This window comes from Chiloscyllium punctatum, chromosome 5, assembly GCF_047496795.1.
Source record: "Chiloscyllium punctatum isolate Juve2018m chromosome 5, sChiPun1.3, whole genome shotgun sequence".
Classification (NCBI taxonomy): Eukaryota; Metazoa; Chordata; class Chondrichthyes; order Orectolobiformes; family Hemiscylliidae; genus Chiloscyllium; species Chiloscyllium punctatum.
This window is the reverse complement of record NC_092743.1, coordinates 118135507-118159945: the sequence shown is the minus strand read 5'-3', so window position 1 is coordinate 118159945 and position 24439 is coordinate 118135507. Positions and strand designations below refer to the sequence as shown.

Below are 24439 nucleotides of genomic sequence, written 5' to 3'. Positions count from 1 at the left end.
CATCAAATTCTCTCCATCAAGAGGGGAAAAGAGTGCCTTGTGTTCTAATGGCAATCTTACAAGTGAGCAGTGAAAGACCTAATTAACGTGTCATTCTGACCTAATCTCACCTCATTGGTATGCAGTTTTCTATTCTCTATAGAGTTTCCTTCTATTGGATGGAAACAAGATGGTGACAGTTCCAGACATGAATGTCAGACCTCCAGCTTCCCACTTGCTCCTCTCGGCCTCTGTCTTGGACAGCAGTCTCCAGTGTCTGAGGGCTCTGAGTAATGAGTTCCCATTTACTTCATTAATGGAGATTGGCATTCAAAATGTACTAGCCTCACCACAACTCCAGCCATTTAAAATAAACTTCTGCATTTTGAAGTGTACCAGGACCTTCGTTGTAATGCTGTTGCCAGGGGACCTTGCATGCCGATGCAAGCACCCATCTCGTGGATTGGGCCAGGATACCCCTCAGCACTTCTCTCTTGCTCTCTCAGCATTGTAATATGATGCAGCTACCTGGATGTTCCCTGCATCTCTGCCTTGCCTTTTTGTTCTGTTAGCTAGGGCTTACTTTCTTTCTTTGCTGTTTAGCACTGACACAAAACCAGGCTTGACATAGTTGTCAGCAGTGCTCAGTCAAACATGCTCCTGAATGGAATCCATTGTGGCACGTGTCATCAGTGTATTTGACAAAGGCATTGTATGTACATTAACCAAATGGCCATGTCTCAGAGTCCAAGGGGAATAGTCTTCTATAGGCTAAGGTAGGTAGCTTTCAGTCATGGCATCCTAGTGCAGTAAGTCAAGCTTATAGTCCAATATCAGTCCAGGAACAAGGACATGGTGGGTCAGCTGTTTGTGGTGATCAGAGATCCACATCAATACAGAGCAGGAAGAGCACCTTGCTTAGCCCTGCAGGTCCAGTGTAACCAGTCCAGGGAGTCACAGTAAGACAATCGGAGAGCTGTGCAGGAATCACCCAAATGAATCAGAAGCCCTGGGTGTCAGCTCAATAATAAACAAACTGGGTTATCAGGGTCACTCTGATAGAGAAGTTGGGGAAGTCAATTCTGGGAATTGAGTTTACATGCTGGGATGCAGAGCAGATAATAATTATGAAGTGGAGAGATTATAGTATATTGGAGAAATGTGAGGAGGGAGTTTACAGATGGTCATGACCTCAGTGTAGGGGCCAGTACAACTCAATGGTTGGTATGAATAACCAAAAGGCCTGCGGTTTAGAGGGTAGTGTTAGCAAATGAAGTCATAATTCAAGAGGTGAGGGGAAATGTAGCTGCTCCGTACTGCTGGGCTTCACATGGACTGCGTGAAAGAAGGAAAATAGAAGATCAGGAAGTTGGCCTTTCATTAATAGGTAGGCACCTTGAATCACTGTGACTAAACATGACCTGCGTTGCCTTCCATATTCATGTGAAAATGTAAATGTGTGCAGAAAATGGAATATGGCTGCTACCACACCTGGAGTGAATGGATTAAGTGATTATTTTCCAGTCTGAGCACTCAGTCTCTACTTGTAAGCAATGTGAGGCCCTTCTGGGCAATTATGTTAAGCAGGCACTTTCAGAGTACAGTTTGAAAGACATCTGTAATCATAGTGCCCTGCATGTGAAATACATGCAGTGCCCAACTGTGTGGGATGCAAATCCTGGTCACAAACAAATGACCATGTTGTTGGTCATTGTAGATTGCACGGTGACTCAGTGGTTAGCACTGTTGCTGCACAGCACCAGGATCTCCGGTTCAATTCCAGCCTCGGGCGACTGTCTGTGTGGAGTTTGCACATTCTTCCCATGTCTGTGTGGGTTTCCTCTGGGTGCTCCAGTTTCCTCCCGCAATCCAAAGATGTGCAGGTCAGGTGAATTGCCCATAGTGTTAGGTACATTAGCCAGAGGGAAATGGGTCTGGGTGGGTTACTCTTCGGAGGGTCGGTTTGGACTTGTTGGGCCAAAGGGCCTGTTTCCACACTGTAGGGAATCTAATCTAAATCTAATCTAATCTAATCTCTGAAGCAGAAGTAACCACAGTCATTTTAAACATAGCACCTGCAGGTCACTGTCTACAAAGATAATGCAAGATCTCAGAGGCTGTACATCAGCTGATTTCCTCTCACCTTGATCAGTAAGTATTTGTCAAATGCTTTTATATGCAATGCTAACTTTCTTTGGTGATAGGGAGGGTGGGAGTGCAAGGTATCAGAAATCTTATAACCTCCGACTGGACTTAAATGACATTCATTGGTATGTGGTACCTATGCAACAGTTCTATGCAGTGACATTCCATCGCCCTCTTTGTCAGAGTCCTCTGTTTCCCAGGGAGTGCTAAACTATCATTTGTGAGTGATACGAATGCTGACTCCTAATGTTAGTAAAGATCTGTTCTCTTTTGTCTCCAACACAGCTTTGTTGAAAGCATCACCAATGGATTTAGCAACAGCAAGGGTTATCATATTACTTTGATAAAATGAAGGTGCAGAGAAATAGAGAAGAAATAATTGTGTCGATAAGCTCAGGACCAGCAGAAGCCAACAACATGACAGAATGGCCTTCACATCAACGTATCACGTCTGTAGCTCTTCTTAGGATATAGAGGAGGTACAAGAAGCGCAGAATTTATCATCCTTGCTGTCATTTCCTCCATTTCAACGAAGTGTAGTATCGCCTCAGACTAGGAATGTCCTGGGCACTATCACGAAACTCCTAATTGTTGGAGTGGGACCTGCAACAAAAGTGTATGAATGCCATCCTAGCTTGGTAGTCATCGAGCTGACAACTGCACTAAACTTTAATACAATCTAACGCTTCCAGGGATTAACTGAGGACCTGTGTGAGATCTCAATCCTCAACCCATAAATGTATCAAAACTGTTAACAATGCAATTTGTGCAAGATCACATTGCATCTTCTCATTTTCCATGACAAGGTCAGTGCGACAGCCCATGCGGTAGTCTTTGCCAATGTAGCTGGCTTTCCCCAGGTCAAGCCTGCAATAAACTGTGTACATGTTACCTTGCGAGCACCATATTAGAACGCAGCTGCCTCCGTGAACAGAAAAGGATTCCATTCCAACAGTGTACAAGTCAGTTGTGATCATCAGACTATGTCTTAGCCAGTCTGTACCAGGTACCCTGGAAACTGTCATGATGTGTCAATCCTTGAACTGTCATATTCCTGACTCGTTTCAAGGGCAAGATGCCTTGTATGAATTAGGAGGCAAAGGCCAACCTCTGTGATCATGGTTGTAGACTCTGTTGTGCAATCCTTTGATCAAACACAAGTGTAAATACACTGCAGATCATACTTCAACCAGGGCCAATGTGGAACAGATGATAATCTTACTGAAGGCGAGTTTTCTGCCCTAGGTGAGTCTAAGGTGACTCACAGTCTGATTTCCTTCAGCTACTGTGCAAACCTCCAGGGCCTCTGAAGAGCTGGGAGATGACATCTTTCTTGTGGGGAAGAAGATATAGTCACTGAGTAGGAGGAACATCACCTTCAGCATGATAGAGCAGGGTAGCTTCTGGTGTCCTAAGCCAGATCAGAGATGAGGAGGAATTTCTTCGCCGAGAGAGTAGTGACCTGTGGAATTATTTGCCACAGAAAACTGTTGAGGCAAAATCTTGAAAACTTTCAAGAAAGATATAGATATAGTTTTTAGGGCTAAAGGGCTCCAAGGATATCTGAAGAAAGCTGAAACAAGACACTGAGTTGGATGATTAGCCATGTGCATAATTAATGGTAGAGCAGGCTCAAAGGGCTGAAGAGCCTACTTCTGCTCCTATACTCTATCTTTATTTTTGATTTAATTGAAACCTGATTTCAGCAGCTATAATGTGGGTGCAGTAATCACTCACTGATTAAAAATGTGTTGGTGCTTGAAAGGCAAGCAGGCCTGAAGTAAATCTGTTCTTTTCCTTTGCTTTTGCTGTGGCTAATTAAAACTAAATGTTTTTAACTGTTTGAAGGCTTTCCAATATTTGTTCAAAGTAGGACCATCAATGAGAAGATGTTAGTCTATGTTGGATATTCAGGAGTGGCATTCCCTGACACAAAGTTCTGGGATTGAATGATACTAAGGATGGCTAAGCTGAACACAGTTGATTGGCACAACATCTGCAAGCATCGACACTTAGTAACATCTGTGTGTAGCATCAACAAGATGCAGTGCAGAAATTCACCAAAGACCCTTGGACAGCACCTTCCAAACCCATGATCATTTCCATCCAGAAGGACAAGGGCAGCAGACACATGAGACCAGCATCTTCAAGTTCCCATTCAAATCTCTCTCCATCCTGATTTGGACGTATTTTGCCATTCCTTCACTCACTGGACCAGAATACTGGAATTCATTCCTATAATGATTTGAACCAGGTGGCCTTTGTTGACTGGGTCAAGCAGAAAGCCCTAGTTGACCAATATAAACAGGGGATTAGGCTTAGCCCCTTTTGGGTTCTGCCTGGCACTGACCCCCTGACCACGTGGGATGTTTTTCCTGGTGGTGGAAAATTATTGGATAAAGTTATCATGCACAAGAGAAAAAAGAAAAAATATATTTAAACAGCGGTTTAGAATCTGCTCAGTTCAGGGGACTGACTCCAAGCTGGCTGACCACTGTGTGCAAGTAAATGAAGGGTCACTTGGTGATGGAATACCAGCCTCTGTGCCATTACTTCAGTGGCGAAGGGAGAAATCAGTATGTGCCTAAAGAACATTCGCTCGCAACAGTCATCTTAGAGTTTGGGTGAGTATTTCTGGCATCATGCCTTTATTTGCAAAGCTTGGCTCATTCGATCCTGCTGTCAAAGACTGGGTCCAGTATGTGGAAAGAATGCAATATTGTTTTCCAGGCAGATGACTTTGGAGCAGATGAAAAGCAATGAATAATCCTTCTGACTGCTTGTGGATCCACAGCATTTTCAGTTAGTAGGGGCTTAACTTTCCCAGAGGCATCAGACACTAAAACCTTCAAAGAGTTGGTTAAGGAATATTGTGACCTCAAATCTACTCTAATTCTGATATTCGGTTTTGTCTGGATGTTAGAGAATCTGTGCCAGGATTTTTGACGAGGTGAAGATGATGGCAGAGGCATGTGATTTTGGTTATCCCTGAAGGAGATGCTGAGAAACCATTTGGTATGTGGGATTAATGACATAACCATGCAGAAGTTCCGACTATCTAAAGCCCAACTGGACTTCAAATAGGCACCATAAGTGGCTTTGTCATTAGAAAGTGCAGCAGGTGGAGCATGGGGTTACAGAACGTCCCAATGGATGTGGAGACCCTCACCTGTCTGACTTAACTTGGGGAACATCACTTGAGTGTAGGCAATCACAGAGCCTCACACAGAGGGACCCAAGGCCAACCCACAACAAAACCGAGCCTCTGACAAGTGGCTAAAACATTTTTCAGGATCTGGGCTGGCAATCTATTGTCATTGCTGCCTGTATATGGGCTTGATACAGCAAAGGGGTCCTACAAGGCCTGACTTCAGTAAGAAGACTTGTAAGTCAGTCTCCAGGAGGGTGCACATCCTGGAAAGTCCCCCTCCATGTGGGTTGGAACAATTTAATTGCTTAGTAGCATCCAAATCAGAGCTGATTAAAATTAATGTTTGGTTAAATGATCATTTTGTTCCTATGGAGGAAGATACTGGCACAGCTGTATCTGAGGTTGCAAAAGCTGTCCCTAACAAGATTCACTGTGGATTCCAACCCTACAGTTTGTGCAAGTCCTCAGCCAGACTGAGAACATACATTGGAGAACCGTTGCAGATTAAGCGTTTGTCTTCCGTTCTGGTCTGCTATGAGAAACAGTTAATACAGTTACCACTGATAGTAGCAAGAAGCTTAGGCCCAAGCCTATTGGAGCAGAATTGGTTGAGAAAGATTCACTACATTGACTCAACAGTTTTTTAATTAGAAAATGTTTGCCTTCGTGAAATCCTCGTGAAATATCCAGGAGTATTGCAGGAAGGACTTGGGACTATCAAAGGGGCAGAAGCTACTTTACATGTTGACCAGGAACCAGTTTTGTGATTTTGCAGGACCTGCCCAGTGCCATTCACCTTGTGGGCAAAAGTACAGGCTGAAATCAGGAGGCTGGAGTGCGAAGGAGTCATCAAGCCAATGCAAATTGCAGAATGGCAGCACTGACCATACTGATGTGAAGCCTGATGGCTCAGTGTGCCATTACGGGAATTTTAAGCAAATGTTAAACTGGTTCTCACAGCTGAATAAATACAATTGGCAGAGGACCTGTCCTTCATGAAACTTGGCATGTACCATGCAATTGCAACTGGATACAGAGTCCCAGAAGTACATCACAATTAACATCCATAAGGGTTTCTACCAACATACAAGGCTGCCATTTGGCGAATCATCAACTGGCACCCTTTTGCAGCGGACCATGGAGAACATGTTAAAATGGCTGCACCAGGTTGTTATTTATCTGGATAACAACTGAGCAGCTGCGAGCATCAGTCACGATACACTGACTCCCAGAAGAATTGTTTACAGACACTAGAATGCCATTTACCAGCAGGAAATTTGAGTATTTCCTAAAGTCGATGGGCATTCAGCACATAAGGACAGCTCCACACCATTCGTTGTCCAGTCGTCAAGCAGAAAGAGCAGTCCAAATGTTGAAGGCCGGCTTAATGAAGCAGCTTACACCATCACTCGATGTTAAACTTTCCCTCTAATCCTGTTCACACAACAATAGGATAGCTCCAGCAGAGTTGCTGATGGGGAGAAGAGTCTGCCCCAGGTTAAATCTGATATTCCTGGGCCTGGGAGGGGAGGGTGAAACAGCAGCAGGAACACCAGTGCCAGCCACCTGCCTCCTGTAAGTGAGAGAGACAGTTTTTAATTCTGGGAATGAAGCTTGCTGCTGGAACCATAGGAATGGCTCTGTGTGGGTATGAAGCAAGGTTGACATAAGGCCAGGTCCTATGACTGACAAAGTTCGAGTAGATGATCCATTCCTGAAAAAAAAGTGGATCACAGGAAAGTTGTTCCCTCACAAACAGGGCAGGAGCAAAATATACCTAGCCCATCAGAGCAGCCAGACCTGTCAAAAACCATAAATTCTCCCTCCATCCAATGTTGAGGAAACCTCAGACTCTGAGATGGATGCATCCTCAATACCATCACCATTGGAAGAAGAGGAGAAAGCCCTCCCAAGAAGCTCGGTCACACCAGATGAGCTGTGGTCTGGTACACACTGCCCAAGCCAGAGTCTGAGGAACTGGACCCGAGATGAAAACCTCAAGGCAAAGCTATAAGAGAAAGACCAGGCCTACATCCCTGGAATTACATACCCTATTGATGCATGAAGGTGGTCCTATAATTGAAAAGGAACTGGGCAGTTTGGTATCGAATGACAGGGGTGGGGCGGGGAGGGCTGTCGTGCGGAACGTAGTGATCGGAACTAGGTGGATCTTGCTGACTACAAGATCCTTGACTAGGGTTGTTAACCTGGGACAATCAGGAAGCCCTGGCTGATCAATATAAACAGGGGACTAACTCTGAACTGGCCACAGCAAGTGTGCAATGCACAGGTACATAAAGGGTGATTTGGTGATTGGATACCAGCGCCTCTATGCAGTTATTTCAGTGGCGCAGTCCTCTATGCAAATATTTCACTTCTGTCATAGCATTTGTGGGTCAATCTACAGCATGTGGACAGCAGTGATTTAAGAAGGCAGCTCGCAACAAAGAGATGGGCAGTAAATGCTGGCCAGCCAGCGATGCACACTTCCCACAAGTGAATAAGCAAAAAAGAAATTGACATAGCCAACCTTTGGTAAGATTAAGCCACGAGTCTATAATTTAACTAAAGTGGTTTTTAAAAAAAAAAGTTTCGAAAGGTTTGTACAACATTTTTAAAGAAGTTAAACAGTTGCAAACAGGGTTTTGTAAATGCATATAGTATTCAGTTCTTGGGACTTTCATTTTTAGTGCTGCTAACTAGTAGGCTCTCTCTCTGCTTAGACATCTTACTTTTTCTCTTGGTCACCAAACAAAGATAATTGAGAAGTATTTGTATCTATTTTGTATGTTCTTTTTCAATTGGCAACTTAATGGGATGGAATCAGAGTGGATATTTGTGTTGAGTATATGTGTGCAGCTCTGTTCTTTTCTTCTGAGATTGATATTCTTATATCCAATTATTTAGGAATTTTGTTTTCATTGCCTTGACATTTTATCTACTGCATCTAAATTGTAATTCTAAAAAAAGGTGAGTGGTGGTGAGCAAGTGGATGAATGTAGGTATTTTGAGGGGCACTTGAATGTGTCACAGTCTGAGGAATGGTCATCAGGCCCAGTGGATGGGTGGGTGTCTGTTGGGGTGTAAATAGTTGGGTTTTGGGGCTGAATAATTGGATTGGAGGGTGACGCATATGGAGGATTGGGTGAGTGCGTTGGCATTAAGTTGCATTGTTAATCATTGAATTGCACCAGAATTTAAACAAATTGACAATACTTGGGTAAGTATTACCCATTGAGCCCAAAACTCCAATCCTGAGCTCACAATAACATGTTCTGTCCGTGTCAGAAGCAATGCAAATCAGCCAGTTGGAAGTTTAATATCCTGGGTAATTACTGCCTTTGTGCATAAATCAGGATGGGTTCTAAAGTGAAACAGTGGCAGAGACCTTACCATGTGCCACTATTGGCAGGATGATGAATTTTCTTGTGTACTTCCTCTTTCTCTCTCCTCCCATTTCCCCATTCTCTTCCTTAACCTTTTTGTGTCCTCTTAGTTATAATTTTCCTTGCTACTCTGCCCTCTTTGGTTTATATAGTATTATATAAGTTTAGCTGTGGTCCAAATAAAAGCTAAGTATTGGAGATCTGAAATAAAACTGAAATGCTAGAGACTCTTCTAGTGTCATATTGGACTTAACGTTAACTCTTTTTCTTTCTCTACTGATGCTGCTAGACTTGCTGAGTCTTCCTAACAGTTTTTGTAACTATTCTCAGTTTAACTTGGAGAAGTAAGGCCAGTAGAAAATCAAGCCTTAAACGTGGGTGCATCATGTATGATCAAACATCGCCAGTCTAGGACAAAGAAAATACATGACATTGCTGTACAATACAGTGATAATGAAGTGACTGCAGTTTAATTTAGTTGTTCCTGTTTTCAGTTTAGTTACAAAATGCATATACAGACATATTTTTTATTTGAAATTTACAGTGAAGTTTGTTTTCCAAACGGTTTATTTACTTGTCTATACTCAAGATTGGGGATTTTTTGTTTCAGGATGCAAGTTGGGAGAGGCTTCTGATTTCCTTGTTCGTCAGGGCACCCTAATTCAGCTTCCTGTGGCAAATGGAGAAATGGGTTGTTACAGAGTGTGCACTTGTGGCCCAAGTGGACGCTTGGAAAATTGTCTGGAGATGCCTTGTATTGATGTGCAGAAAACCTGCATTGTAGGAGGCCAGAGGAAAAGTAAGTTTTGATTTTGTATGCTGTGGGTACAAACCATGAATTAATGTAAGAATGTGTCATTTAAGTCCCTAAAAATTAATTTGCAGCTAAGTCGAGGCATGAGCTTGATCAGTCTCTGCCACTTACTCAAAGTCCTTAAACAAGAGGGAGACTGAATTCATGAGCAATTCTGTTATTTTAATTGTCTTAACAAAGGTAGCTGATGTTTCTAATGCTGTAAAACCATTCCTGTTTCTTTTTGTGCAGTTCCTGTGGGAAGTGAATGAGATAGTTTAACTTGTAAACCGTTTCTTCATTATGCTTTGGAGTGATGATGTAAATTAATGTTTCCTTGGAGTTTATTACTTTTAAATATTTAGGGCTGAAGATTTACTCCTGTAGCAGGTAATTACCCAGGAAATTTCCCAGCTCACGACATCTTCCTTGGGAGCAAGTTTCCAGTAAGATGCAGTTTTCACTGGTAGTTTGCAGTGCAGATGGAGTTTGGGCTGCTGTTGTCAGATGTAGTTTGTGAGCACAGGAGCTACCGAATGTTGAGATGGGCTAGTTTAAAAAGCCCACCATTGTCCCAGTTATTTCTTCAAATTTTAGGCCTTATGCCCTCATGATAATCATGCACCTCGCCCATCTTCGTAGTCCTTTATACTAACCTAATGCCAACCTCTGCCTCTGTCCTTTGCCATTTTCTCCTCCATATTAACAAACCCAGTATCCACCACAGTCTGACCATAGGTGCCATGCCATTTTGATCTGAAATACAATAGTTCAATATTTATTACAATTTTCACCTTTTTAAAAAAAAATGCACCATTATGAAAGGCCCTTTAAATTGTCTTTGTAGTTCTTAATCATTATAAGTAGCAAACCAAGGTGTACAAAACTTAAGCAGTGTTAAAAGAACAGAGGTTGAAGCGTTTTGTTGCACTCATCAGAACTAGGACTGAAAAGACTGACTTGGAAGAAGAAATATGATTTTATACTGAAAAAGACTTTGAGGAACAGATTTCTAGTTCTTTGCAGGTGAACTCATTGGTAGGTAGTTTAGTGAAGAAGATGTTCAGTATAGGATTTGAGATGTCATGTTGCAACTGTACAGGACATTGATTAGGCCACTTTTGGAATACTGCATTCAATTCTCGTCTCCCAGCTATAGGAAAGATATTGTTAGGATGCAGAAAAGATTTACAAGGATTTGCCAGGTTTGGAGGATTTAATCTCTGAGAGGCTGAACAGCCTGAGGCTACTTTCCCTGGACCATTGGAAGTTGAAGGATGACCTTACAGAGGTTTCTAAAATCTTGAGGGACATGGATAGGGTGAATAGCCAAGGTCTCTTAAGGTAGAGGAGTCCAAAACTGGAGGGCACAGGATTAAGGTGAGAGGGGGAATATTTAAAAGGGACCAAAAGCGTAACTTTTTCATGCAGAGGGTGGTGCTTTATAGGGAATGAACTGACAGAGGAAGTGATGGTGGCTGGGACAGTTACATTTAAAACGCAACTGGATGGGTACATGAATAGGAAAGGTTTTAAGGGATATGGGCCAAACAGGCCAAACATGATAAATAGAATGAGATTAACTTTGATTTCTGGTTGGATAGGACTATTTGGACTGAAGGCTCTGTTTCCGTGCTGTACAACCCTATGACTCTATAAGAAGAGGATGGCTGATTTGATTTGGCTGTAATAGTTGTGGACATGCAGTACAAGGTTAACTGAATATGTGAATTTTTGGAACAGGCAAGTGGATTCTGTCAACATCCTGTCCAATCAGAATCTGTCTGACTGGACTGAAATTTAATTGGCACAGATTCCTGAAGAAGGGCTCATGCCTGAAACGTCGATTCTCCTGTTCCTTGGATGCTGCCTGACCTGCTGTGCTTTTCCAGCAACACATTTTCAGATTTAATTGGCACAGGCAGCTTGTTTCCTTTTTTATATTTTAATGGTCTGAGAACTTAAGAACTTGACAACTTGACTGTTACACAGACCTTATCCACCCTTCGTGAGACATCTGATATGTGACTACTAAATGTGTTAAAGTGCTTGCTACAATGATAATTATAACCTTACATAAGTTCAAATAGTACTTTCAAAAATGAAATGTTCCTAATTTTCTGTTGCCTCTGACCAATTTGAAATTTCTTGACAGAATTCTATAACGTTATCAGTATAACCTCATTATGTTGGAGAGATTCTGAATTTTTCGTACTGCTTTTTTTCTTTGTCCCACAGGTCATGGAACATCTTTTAAAGTGGACTGCAACATATGCTCATGTTTTGCTGGGGAGCTAATTTGTTCAAACCGTCAGTGTTTGAGTGAATACAGTTCTCAAACAGATCGGAGTATGTTCACAGGTCAGAATTTTAATAAGTTCATTATATTTTTTAAAATTAGACTACGAAAAAGTTAATTTATTACTTTTAACATTTTCTTGAACTTTTGTGTGGGGAAAATTCAAAACTGTGCCATTAAGAGATGCTAGGATGTAATTTTTCATGGCATGCTTTTACGAGTAATACTTTCACGTTTGAGATGACATTGCTGAATTAATTTAAGTGCTTTGTTGTAATGCAATACCTTTCCAGGAATATAAGCCAGAATCTTGTCCTGATGCCATTGCATATCATTGAATCAAGAGTGCGCTGATACAATTTATTGATAGCCAGCAAGGTTCCTAATAATCCCACTTGTATGTCTTTCCCATAGCTCTTCAAATTTCATAATGGTTATCATTTATTGACCTCTGCTACTGCAGGTATTCTTCCAGGAGTTATTGCCTCCAGGAGTTCCATGATCAACCTTTGGCTATCTAGATTCTTTGATTATGACTATGACTAAGTCAGAATTTTAGAGTTGTACAGCACGGAAACAAATCCTGTGGTCCAACTTGTCCAAGCCGACCAGGCGTCCCAAATTAAACTAGTCCCATTTGCCAGTGATCAGCCCATATCCCTCTAAACCTATCATATTCATGTTCCCATCCAGATCCCTTTTAAATGTTGTAATTGTGCAAGCCTCCACCACTTCCTCTGTCAGCTCATTACATACATGCCCCACTCTGTATGAAAAAGTTACCCCTTAGGTCCCTTTTAAATATTTCCCCTCTACCTTAAACCCTGCCCTCTAGTTTTGGTCTCTCCTACTCTGAGGAAAAGACCTTGTGTACTTAGCTTATTCATGCCCCTCAAGATTTTATAAATCTCTATAAGGTCACGCCTCAGCCTCCGATGCTCCAGGTAAAATAGCCCCAGTCTAATCAATCTCTCCTTGTAGCTCAAACCCTCCAATCCTGGCAACACCCTTATAAATCCTTTTTGAGCCCTTTCAAGTTTCTGAAATATCTTTCGTATAGCAGGGAGACCAGAATTGAATGCTGTGTTATAAAAGTGGCCTAACCAATTCCAACTCCTAATATATCTTTTTATTTGAAATGGGGCATAACGTCTATCACCTCCAAGTCCTCTTGTCTACTTCCATGTCCTAGGACCATACATAGACTGTGGCTAAAGTTTCTGCTGTGTTTCCTTTCTTGCATCCCTTGGCAACAAGAATGCATCCCATATACACAGATAAATTTTCTACTTTGAGTGTTATGATCATTTTACATGCTACCTCTAGTACTATTCTCTCACCCTTTTCCCATAACCTTTCAGATTATCTTGATTTAAATAATCATCTAATGCTTCCAGTACACTTCTATATGTATTCCAGACCCAATCCACATGCAAAGACTTTTCTCACTTCACATTTATTTTTGCAAGTCCATTTAAATCAATGCCCTCTTGTTCTTGATCTTTTCATGAGTGAGAACAGTTTTTCCTGTCTACTCTCTCCCGACTTGCTCATGATTTTGAAAACATCATCCAAATGTCCTCTTCACCCATTCTTTTCCAAGAAAAACAGTCACAACTTCTTCAATGTATCTTCATTATTGAAGATAACATGACCATAAGATATAGGAGCAAATATTAGGCCATTCAGCCCATGGAGCCTGCTCTGCCATTCAATCACGGCTGATAAGTTTCTCAACCCCATTCTCCTGCTTTCTCCCCATAACACTTGAAGCCCTTGACAATCAAGAACCCATCCATCTCAGTGTTAAATATACTCAATGAGCCTTCTGTGGCAAGGAATTCCATAGATGGAGCACTCTTTGGCTGAAGAAGTTCCTTCTTATCTGTTCTAAAAGGTCTTTCCTTAACTCTAAGGCTATACCCTTGGGTCCTAGTCTCTCCTACTAATGGAAACATTTTCCCAACATTGACTCTAACTCATGATTCATCCTGCAAGTTTACCTTGAGAGAATCCTGGACTAGAATTCCCAAGTCTCTTTGCACTTCAGACTTCTGCATTTTCTCCCCATTGAGAAAATAGTCCATGCCTGTATTATTCTTACCAAAGTGCATGACCTCACACTTTCCCACATTGAACTCCATCTGCCACTACTTTGCCTACTCTCCTAACCTGTCCAAATCCTCCGCCTCCTCAATGCTACCTGTCCCTCTACCTATCTTTGTATCATTTGGAAACTTAGCCAGAGTGTCCTGAGTTCCTTCATCTTGATGGTTAAGGTATAAAGTGAAAAGTTGTAGTCCCAACACTGAGCTTCGCAGAGCACCACTTGTCACTGGCTGCTATCCTGAGAAGGACCCTTTTATTCCCATTCTCTGCTTTCTATCCATGCTAGCACCTTGCCTCTGACACCATGGGCCCTTTATCTTAATCAGTAGCTTCTCGTGCGTCACCTTGTGAAAGGTCTTCTTGAAGTCCAGGTAGATAACATCTATCGGCTTTCCTTGGTCTAACCTGTTCATTACTTCCTCAAACAAGTCTAGCAGATTTGTCAGGCGTGATCTCCCCATGATAAAACCATGTTCTATTTTACCAAGTACTCAGAAATCTCATCCTTCACAATGGATTCCAGGATTTTACCTATGACCAAGGTTAGGCAAATCAGACTGTAATTTTCCATCTTTTACCTTACTCCCTTTTTAAACAGGGGTGTCACGTTAGTGATTATCCAGTCCTCTTGGATGCTCCCTTATTCAATCGATTCATGAAATATCACCACCAACATCTCTGCTATCTCTTCAGCTATCTCCCTTAGACCTCTGGAGTGTAGTCCATTTGGTCAAGGTGATTTATCCTCCCAGGAAACATTCTTGTAAAGCTCATTTACGACCTCTGCTACGTTCACATCCTTCCCCTAAAGCTTGATTTGAGAGCTATGGACACCTCTACCTGAGGTGTCACTCTTATCTTGAATAGGTTCAACTTAACCTCCCAGCTTATGTTTTTCCAAGTTTTATATCCTCTGTAAATTCTGAAATTGTCTCCTGCATTCCAATATCTAGATCATTAACATAAAATAGATATGGGTGCCATTATCCAACCCCTGGAGAACTCCATTATAACTCTTCCTGAAAAATATCGATTGACTAAGGAAAGGGCAAGTTTGCTCCTTTATCTCCTTCCCACTAATTGGTGATCCACCTTATACCAGGGCCCTACTGTTTCAAAACCTGAGGAATCTAATATGCTGTGTCCTGGATCATGTTCCTCGTTCCTTCTTAACCTGCGTAACTTTGATATCCTAATGGTAATGTCACTGGTAATCTCAAACTCCTGACTAATGTTTGCGAGATTTTGAATTTGATTTTGAATGTTCTAGAGAAATTAGTTCTAATCTTACCATGCCATTTGAGGACTTTAGTTAAATTGATGAATATGTTTTGAATAAAGTTTCACCAGTGTGGTTTATGACGCAAAACTTCTGTGGATGTGCTGTGGACTGCACCTTTTCACGGTGTCGTCATCCTCACCAGTAAACAAACCAATTTAGTGCTGAGCTCACAAAAAGCCTGAATGGCTTGGTTAATGACATTTAAAGGGTGGCCCAGGCTGTTTTACTGGGAAGGAGGTACAGGTTATGTCTGTAAACAATGACTCGGGTGTCTGTGCTGATGGTGAATAATGTGGTAATCTTGGTTCCAAGGAGTGTCTAATTGTGCATTCTTTTCCACTTCTGACTGTGTGCTGAGTACTGCACTTGGCCATCATCCTCTGGAATTCTGTGTAATTGCAGAGTGACCACTTCCTGGAATGTATAAGCCAAGAAACATTTGTTTTTCCTTGTACCCTGCAGTGATCTCACTACTTCAAGGCTTGTAACTCTTAATGCTTTGAGGCTTTATCTAAATGGTAAAATGTATGAAATCCATAAAATAAATCTCTGCAGGTTTTAAGCAGAACTGGAAAAAAGTGTGTTATGTGATTCTAACAAACACTGACTGATAATGAGGTTGTTGACTTGCTCACTGAGCTGGTAAGTTTTTTTCCACAGACATTTTGTCATCATGCTAGGTAACATCATCAGTATACCTCTGGTGAAGTGCTAGTGTTCTATCCTGCTTGCTATTTATGTGTCTGGTTCTGCAGGGGTTGGTGGTGTCATTTCCAGTTTTGTTGCTGGTTCTGTTTCTTAGTTGTTGGTATATGGGGTCCACATCTTCATGTTTGTTAATGGAGTTCTGGGCTGAGTGCCAGGCTTCCAGGAATTCCTGTGCATGTCTCTGTTTGGCTTGACCTAGGATGTATACGTTGTCCCGGTCGAATTGGTGTCCTTCATTGTCTGTGTGAAGTGATACAAGTGATAGCTGGTGACTAGTTGGTGTTCACATACCCTGGGGTTAATTTCCTTCCTGTTTGCCCTATGTAGTGTTTTTGGTAGTCTTTACACGGTATTTTGGATATAACGTTGGTCCTGTTAGTTGTGGGTATAGGATCCTTTATACTTGTTAGCAGTTGTCATGGTGTGGTTGTGGGTCTGTGGGCTACCATGATATCCAAGGGTCTGAGTTGTCTGGTGGTCACTTCTGATATTTCCTTAATATATGGCAGTGTGGCCAGTGTATCTGGTCTTCCTGTTGAGCTCAAGTGAGCCACAACACACTGCAGTACGCCAGAGCTGTATAAAGCAGAAGAAGAACACCTACACAATGTCTTCAGAAACAACGGATACCCAAAAAGCATAGTCCGATGATACCTACATAACAGACCACAACAGGAAGACACAATATGCCCGGATACACTCACTGAGCATGCCAACAATCTTATCCACAACTTGAGCTACTAATCTTCTTGAATATTCTGAACTGACTGAGAATGTGCAGCACTGAAATACCTGATGTCTACTCATTCAAAGAATCCTTATTATGAATACTCGCAAATGAAGAAAACTGCACAACTTCATATCTTTACCGACCCATGCAAAATAATCATGCTAGTAATGCACAAATGATCGAAGTAGTTCAAACAAGGAAAATATGTCTATTTTTGAAGAGTATTGCACTGCTCACTAAGGTACCAATGCCCCATTTCTGACTTGTTTTCTCCCAATTTATCTATCATCCTAAACAATTTTTGTATCACTAATTTTGAACTTGCACAAAGTAATCCAAAATATTGAGGGGTCTATTTGAGTTTAATCTAGTTCATCTGGTTGTATTGTCACAAAGCTAGTCCCTTTTTGTTCTGAAAGCTGTTCCTTGGCTCAAGGGTACTCTGTCCTTGATGTTTTTCAGAGGGGCAATAAACCTGCCAGGCTCCAATCAGTCTAGTTTGGTACAGAGATGAAAAGGATTTTGAGAAGCCTTTTGTTTATATGTAAACAGATGAGATTTCAGGCCAAATTGGTCATGTTTTAGAAGTGACCTGTACAATGAAAGGGAAGTGGTCAGCTCCGTAGCTGAGCAATTTAGTTCTCACACTCTCTCACTCTGTTTCTCGCTCTCAGCTGTAAGCATGTGTTCCATTGATACTGGTTTTTAAAGGGAGTTTGCTTATTGGGACTGTTGTGTATATTTGGAACAGCATAATTACATCTAGTTTGGATAGACTGAGTTCTGTAGGAGTTCTGCATTCTGTACTTTGTGTTTCATTGTATAATTTTGTGAATAAATATTTGTCTGTTTTAAAACTAGTCAACCTAGATAACTTAGTCCAGGTAATTTTCACTGTACACTTACCGAAACAAATTGCAAAGCTATGAGCTGGGCTGTCTGCTTAAGAACGTTTGAGTGGTCTAGCCTAGTCCATAACAATATACAGTGGCTAGATCTCTCAGTAAATGCCTCACATGCACAACAATTTAATTTTTAACTAAACCTGTGTGGGGGGGAAAAAAACTCCATCTTACACATCTTAAACAGCACAACAATATAATTCATTTTCCAGTATCGATAAAAATGTTACAGAAAATTAGGTTTTAAGAAGTTCCATATGCTGAATCAAATAATGCCACAATTGTTCCTCATCGATAAAACAGTTGAAATTAAAATATATCTGTTTGAATTGGGATGTGTTAGAAATGAGATTTTATAAGATTGTTTGTTAAAATGGAGAAATGAAGCAGTGAACTGCTTTGAATTCTGTCTGGCAACAAAATTCTCTGTGAACATGGTTGTTAAAGATTCAAGGTTGGGAATAAGCACAGGTGGGTTTATTGGAACTAAGGTGCAAAATGTTTACAGTTGTAAACAATGACCAAGGCAGTTGTGCTGTGGGTGAATAGACTGTTATTCTCCAAGCCTTGGGGATATATTAGAAATGTCAAGGTTTGTGAATGGTATAATAATCAATTCTGTGTGAGTAAGCAAAAAGTCAAAATAACAGACTATCTTTTTGTTACAAACATGAAGATTTATAACAAACAATGTTCATTAAGTAAACTGTTTATAAACTCCTTTGTAGGTCTTCCCTGCAATTGTGCTGACCAATTTGTACCGGTTTGTGCTCACAATGGACGTACGTACCCAAGTGCTTGTATTGCACGATGTGTTGGACTGCAAGACAATCAATTTGAATTTGGACCTTGTAAATCCAAAGATCCATGCACTCCCAATCCATGTTCCAAAAGTCAAAGGTACCAAAATTTTCTTCATGAATTGATTTTTATTCAAATTAATTGTAGCATCAAGCAAATTTTCTATTGTACTTTTGTCAGAAAGTGATTTGTATGGGCTGGCAGTTTTTTGAGACTGCAGTTTACATATGTGCTTATAAAGAAGGACACTTGCCGTACGTAGCTATAACTTTTGAGTTTAGGTCATTTACAGTAATCTGATTTTCCTGATCACTCAATCTCATTTCAGTCTGGTAAATCTTTGCATTATGCCTGTTGGGTAGCCAGGAATGTTTCTGCAAAGATTTTCTTCAGGGCTACTAATGCAGCTGAGGCTTTGTTGGCCTATGATTGGGTAACGAAAGAGGGAAATGCTTTGAGGTTCCAGTTAGAGCAATGGACAGGGTGAAGAAGATGACCAAAAAAGAGAATGGGAACATGGCCATGAAATGATTTGAATTTGAGAGCCAAGGTGAGTCGGTGGTGATGGATTGATGAAGACGAGACTTCTGCAGTTTGTGGTTGATGGGGAGCCATCAAAGAGACTGTTTAAAGTCATGAGGTTGATTATGCATGTGTAAGAATTTCGGTGTTGAATGCAAGCACAGTCACTAATTTGAAAGTCAGAATCTTAATAACAGATCAGAAATATGGTTTAAAGCTCAGTTGAGGATCAGTCAATGTACGTGCAGAATTTAGTTTCAACTTGAGAATGACTGAGGAGATGAATGAAGCCACATACAAGGGAACAGAAATTTAGCAGACCAAAGTCAATGAACTGGATTTTTCTCAGCAGCAAAGATACCTATAGGATGGCCAGAATAGGAAGGACGACTGCTTCTAGTCTTTTCATAGGCATATCGATGTCTACTTTGCTCTACTTCCCAGTGCAGCACTTTCAATGAGAGACATGATGCAGTTTTGAGCAATAAACCAATATAGAAAGTCTTCACAAATCAGGTTGAAGTATTCTCACTGGAAGTGAAATGTCCAAATCAAGATAAAGGTGGTAATATCAATCATGTGCAAAGAAAAAAATAAACGTTGGGAAATACAGATAGGAATAGGAGACAAAAGAAGCATAATCAATTGGGAAAAAAACATTTAAAGTTGCCAACACAAATTTTCTTCTGAGGAAAGGTGATACTACATTTATAAAATTATTTCTTCAGGGCTAGAAAGGTTAATCCAAAATAATTAAAATTAGGGTATTTAAAGACTTCACTTATTCCTTGAATACACTAGCTTAATATTTTATAGATGTTTCTCATGGGGAAGTTGTGGCCACTGTTGTGGACAATTTGGTATTGAGCTTGTCAGCCAGCACAACATCACATCCTGCCTGGGAGCAGGTACCTCCAATAGCAGTCTGTATATTTTCACATTTAACTGCACATGTTCAGATTTCCTGTATTATGGACCATTGGCTTTCGCCAGGTCACTTTTCAGCCTCCGAACATTGTGATTTATTCAAGGCTGAATGTTCAAAAAACAGTTTGATAATGAAGGGATGACATTATTTATTAAATATGACATATGTGAACCTCCTTGAAATTGATAAGGATCATTTTTTTGGGGAATTTAATTCATTGTGCCATAATAGATCATTTGGAATGAATAGAGAAGTATCCCCAAGGACATTGTGGGTCAGTCTGTAGCATGTGAACTGAAGGTAGTTCACCATCTTAAGGGCAATTTGGGATAGGCAATAAATGCTGGCCAGCCAACAATGCTCATGACCTCCAGGTAAATAAAAACATCTGCTGATTCTATGCTCCATGTGAGACCTGTGGTCGAATACCACTCTCCTTTGCTCTTGTGTCCTGTAATGTTCCTCTTCTACCTCACTGAATCACAAAATTGTTACAGGAGTCGAAGAAGATTTGGCCCATTGTACTGACACTGAGGCTTTTCCCCATATCCCTGCAAATCATTTCTATTCAAATAATTATCCAATACCCTCCTGAATGCCTTAATTAAATGGGGTGGCATGGTGCCTCAGTGGTTAGCACTGTTGCCTCACAGCGCCAGGGTTCCATTCCAGCCTTGGGCAATTGTCTGTGTGGAGTTTGCACATTCTCCCCGTGTCTGTGTGAGCTTTCTCTGGGTGCTTCGGTTTCCTCCCACAGTCCAAAGATGTGCAGGTCAGGTAAATTGGCCATGCTAAATTGCCCATAGTGTTAGGTGCATGAGTCAGAGGGAAATGGGTTTGGGTTGGTTACACTTTGGAGGGTCGGTGTGGACTTGTTGGGCCGAAGGGCCTGTTTCCACACTTTAGGGAATCTAATCGTCCTAACCCTGCCTCTGCCATATTTCCAGGCAGTGCATTCCATACCCTAATGACTTAGTCTGTTTGGAAGTTTTCTTTGCATCACCCTTGCGTTGTACGTCATTTTGAATCTACGTCCGCTTGTACTGTTTCTCTTTAACGACCAGGAGTAGCTTCTTCTGATCTAGTCTGCGTAGCCTACTTTTGATTTTGAAAATCAGTGTAAATTTCCTCTCAGTTGCCTTCTCTCCAAAGAGTGCAGTCCCACCTGCCAGCACCCGGCCCATATCCCTCCAAACCTTTCCTAGTCATATACCCATCCAAATGCCTCTTAAATGTTGCAATTGCACCAAGTTCTCTGGCAGCTCATTCCATTCACGTAGCACCCTCTGTGTGAAAAAGTTGCCCCTTAGGTCTCTCCCCTCTCACTCTAAACCTATGTCCTCCAGTTCTGGACTTCCCGACCCCAGGGAAAAGACTTTGCCTATTTATCCTATCCATGCTCCTCATAATTTTGTAAACCTCTATAAGGTCACCACTCAGCCTCCGACGCTCCAGGGAAAACAGCGCCAGCCTGTTCGGCCTCTCCCTGTAGTCCAGATCCTCCAACCCTGGCAACATCCTTGTAAATCTTATCTGAACCCTTTCAAGTTTCACGACATCTTTCTGATGGGAAGGAGACCAGAATTGCACGCAGTATTCCAACAGGGGCCTAATCAATGTCCTGTACAGCTGCAACATGACCTCCCAACTCCTGTACTCTATACTCTGACCAATAAAGGAAAGCATACCAAACCCCTTCTTCACTATCCTATCTACCTGCGACTCCACTTTCAAGGAGCTATGAACGTGTACTCCAAGGTCTCTTTATTCAGCAACACTCCCGAGGACCTTCCCATTAAGTGTGTAAGTCCTGCTAAGATTTGCTTTCCCAAAATGCAGCACCTCGCATTTAACTGAAGTAAACTCAATCAGCCATTGGCCCATCTGGTCCAGATTCTGTTGTAATCTGAGGTAACCCTCTTCACTGTCCACCACACCTCCAATTTTGGTGTCATCTGCAAACTTACTAACTGTATCTTATGCTCGCATCCAAATCATTTATATAAATGACAAAAAGTAGAGGACCCAGCACCGATAACCTTGTGGCACTCCACTGGTCACAGGCCTCCAGTCTGAAAAACAACCCTCCACCACCACCCTCTGTCTTCTACCTTTGAGCCAGTTCTGTATCCAAATGGCTAGTTCTCCCTGTATTCCATGAGATCTAACCTTTCTAATCAGTCTCCCATGGGAAACCATGTTGAAAGCCTTACTGAAGTCCATATAGATCACATCTACTGCTCTGCCCTCATCAACCTTCTTTGTTGCTTCTTCAAAAAACTCAATCAAGTTTGTGAGACATGATTTCCCACGCACAAAGCCATGTTGACTATCCCGAATCAGTCCTTGCCTTTCCAAATACGTGTACATCCTGTCCCTCAGGATTCCCTCCAACATCTTGCCCACCACAGAGGTCAGGTCTATATTTCCCTTGCTTGTCCTTACCACCCTTCTTAAACAGTGGCACCATGTTTGCCAACCTCCAGTCTGCTGGCACCTCACCTATGACTATCGTTGATACAAATATCTCAGCTAGAGGCCCAGCAATCACTTTTCTAGCTTCCCACAGAATTCTTGGGTACACCTGATCAGGTCCTGGGGATTTATCCGCCTTTACCCGTTTCAAGACATCCAACACTTCCTCTTCTGTAATATGGACATTTTGCAAGATGTCACCATTTATTTCCCTACAGTCTATATCTTCCATATCTTTTTCCACAGTATATACTGATGCAAAATATTAATTTAGTATCTCCCCCATTTTCTGTGGCTCCACACAAAGGCCGCCTTGTTGATCTTTGAGGGGCCCTATTCTCTCCTGAGTTACCCTTTTGTCCTTAATATATTTGTAAAAACCCTTTGGATTCTCCTTAATTCTATTTGCCAAAGCTATCTCATGTCCCCATTTTGCCCTCCTACTTTCTTTATATTCTTCTCTGGATTCACTCGATCTATCCTGTCTATACCTGACATATGCTTCCTTCTTTTTCTTAACCAAACCCTCAATTTCTTTAGTCATCCAGTATTCCCTATACCTACCAGCCTTCCCCTTCACCCTGACAGGAATATACTTTCTCTGGATTCTTGTTATCTCATTTCTGAAGGCTTCCCATTTTCCAGCCGTCCCTTTACCTGCGAACATCTGCCTCCAATCAGCTTTCGAAAGTTCTTGCCTAATACCGTCAAGATTGGCCTTTCTCCAATTTAGAACTTCAACTTTTAGATCTGGTCTATCCTTTTCCATCACTATTTTAAAACAAATAGAATTAAGGTCGCTGGCCCCAAAGTGCTCCCCCACTGACACCTCAGTCACCTGCCCTGTCTTATTTCCTAAGAGTAGGTCAGGTTTTGCACCTTCTCTAGTAGGTATATCCACATACTGAATCAGAAAATTGTCTTGTACACACTTAGCAAATTCCTCTCCATCTAAACCTTTAACACTGTGGCAGTCCCAGTCGATGTTTGAAAAGCTAAAATCCCCTACCGTAACTACCCTATTATTCTTACAGATAGCTGAGATCTCCTTACAAGTTTGTTTCTCAATTTCCCTCTGACTATTGGGAGGTCTATAATACAATCCCAATAAGGTGATCATCCCTTTCTTATTTCTCAGTTCCACCCAAATAACTTCCCTGGATGTATTTCCGGGAATATCCTGCCTCATCACAGCTGTAATGCTATCCCTTATCAAAAATGCCACTCCCCCTCCTCTCTTGCCTCCCTTTCTATCCTTCCTGTAGCATTTGTATCCTGGAACATTAAGCTGCCAGTCCTGTCCATCCCTGCCCATGTTTCTGTAATTGCTATGATACCCCAGTCCCATGTTCCTGACCATGCCCTGAGTTCATCTGCCTTCCCTGTTAGGCCCCTTGCATTGAAATAAATGCAGTTTAATTGATTAGTCCTACCTTGTCCCTGACTGTTTGACTCACTTCTGTTCTCAGCTGTACCCATCTCAGATCGATCTCTTTCCTCACTATCTCCCTGGATCCCACCCCCCCCACCTTACTGGTTTAAATCCTCCCAAGCAGTTGTAGCAAATTTCCCTGCCAGTATATTAATCCCCTTCCAATTTAGGTGCAATCTGTCCTTCTTGTACAGATCACTTCTACCCCAAAAGAGATTCCAATGATCCAAAAATGTGAATCCTTCTCCCATACACCAGCTCCTCAGCCATGCATTCGTCTGCTCTATCCTCCTCTTCCTGCTTGAAGCACTGGAGTAATCCAGATATTACTACCCTTGAGGACCTCCTTTTTAAATTTCTGCCTAACTCTCTATAATCTCCCTTCAGAGTCTCAACCTTTTCCCTTCCAATGGCATTGGTTCCAATGTGGACAATGACCTCCTGCTGGCCCCTCTCCCCTGTGAGAACATTCTGCACCCTCTCTGAGACATCCTTGATCCTGGCATCAGGGAAACAACACCATTCTGCTTTTTCTCTGCTGGCCACAGAAATGTCTGTCTGTATCTCTGACTACAGAATCCCCTCACACAATTGATCTCTTGGAAGCTGACATATGCCTCGTTGCATTAGAGCCAGTCTCAATACCAGAAACCTGGCTGTTCGTGCTATGTTCCCCTGAGAATCCATCACCCCCTACACTTTCCAAAACAGCATACCTGCTTGAAATGGGTATATCCACAAAAGCCTCCTGCCCTAGGTGCCGACCTCTCTCACCCTTCCTGGAGTTAACCCATCGA

The 24439-nt window shown here is 41.8% G+C and overlaps 1 protein-coding gene across 3 annotated transcripts in view; it reads left to right on the top strand.

Moving 5' to 3' along the window:
• Positions 1-24439, top strand: part of reck (reversion-inducing-cysteine-rich protein with kazal motifs) — a 177172-nt gene that overhangs the window by 118969 nt on the left and 33764 nt on the right. For all 3 annotated transcript variants that reach the window (XM_072571197.1, XM_072571198.1, XM_072571199.1), the window contains 3 exons: positions 9272-9460; positions 11693-11815; positions 18213-18384. In XM_072571197.1, coding sequence (XP_072427298.1) covers positions 9272-9460; positions 11693-11815; positions 18213-18384 — 484 coding nt within the window. The remainder of the gene's footprint in view (positions 1-9271; positions 9461-11692; positions 11816-18212; positions 18385-24439) is intronic.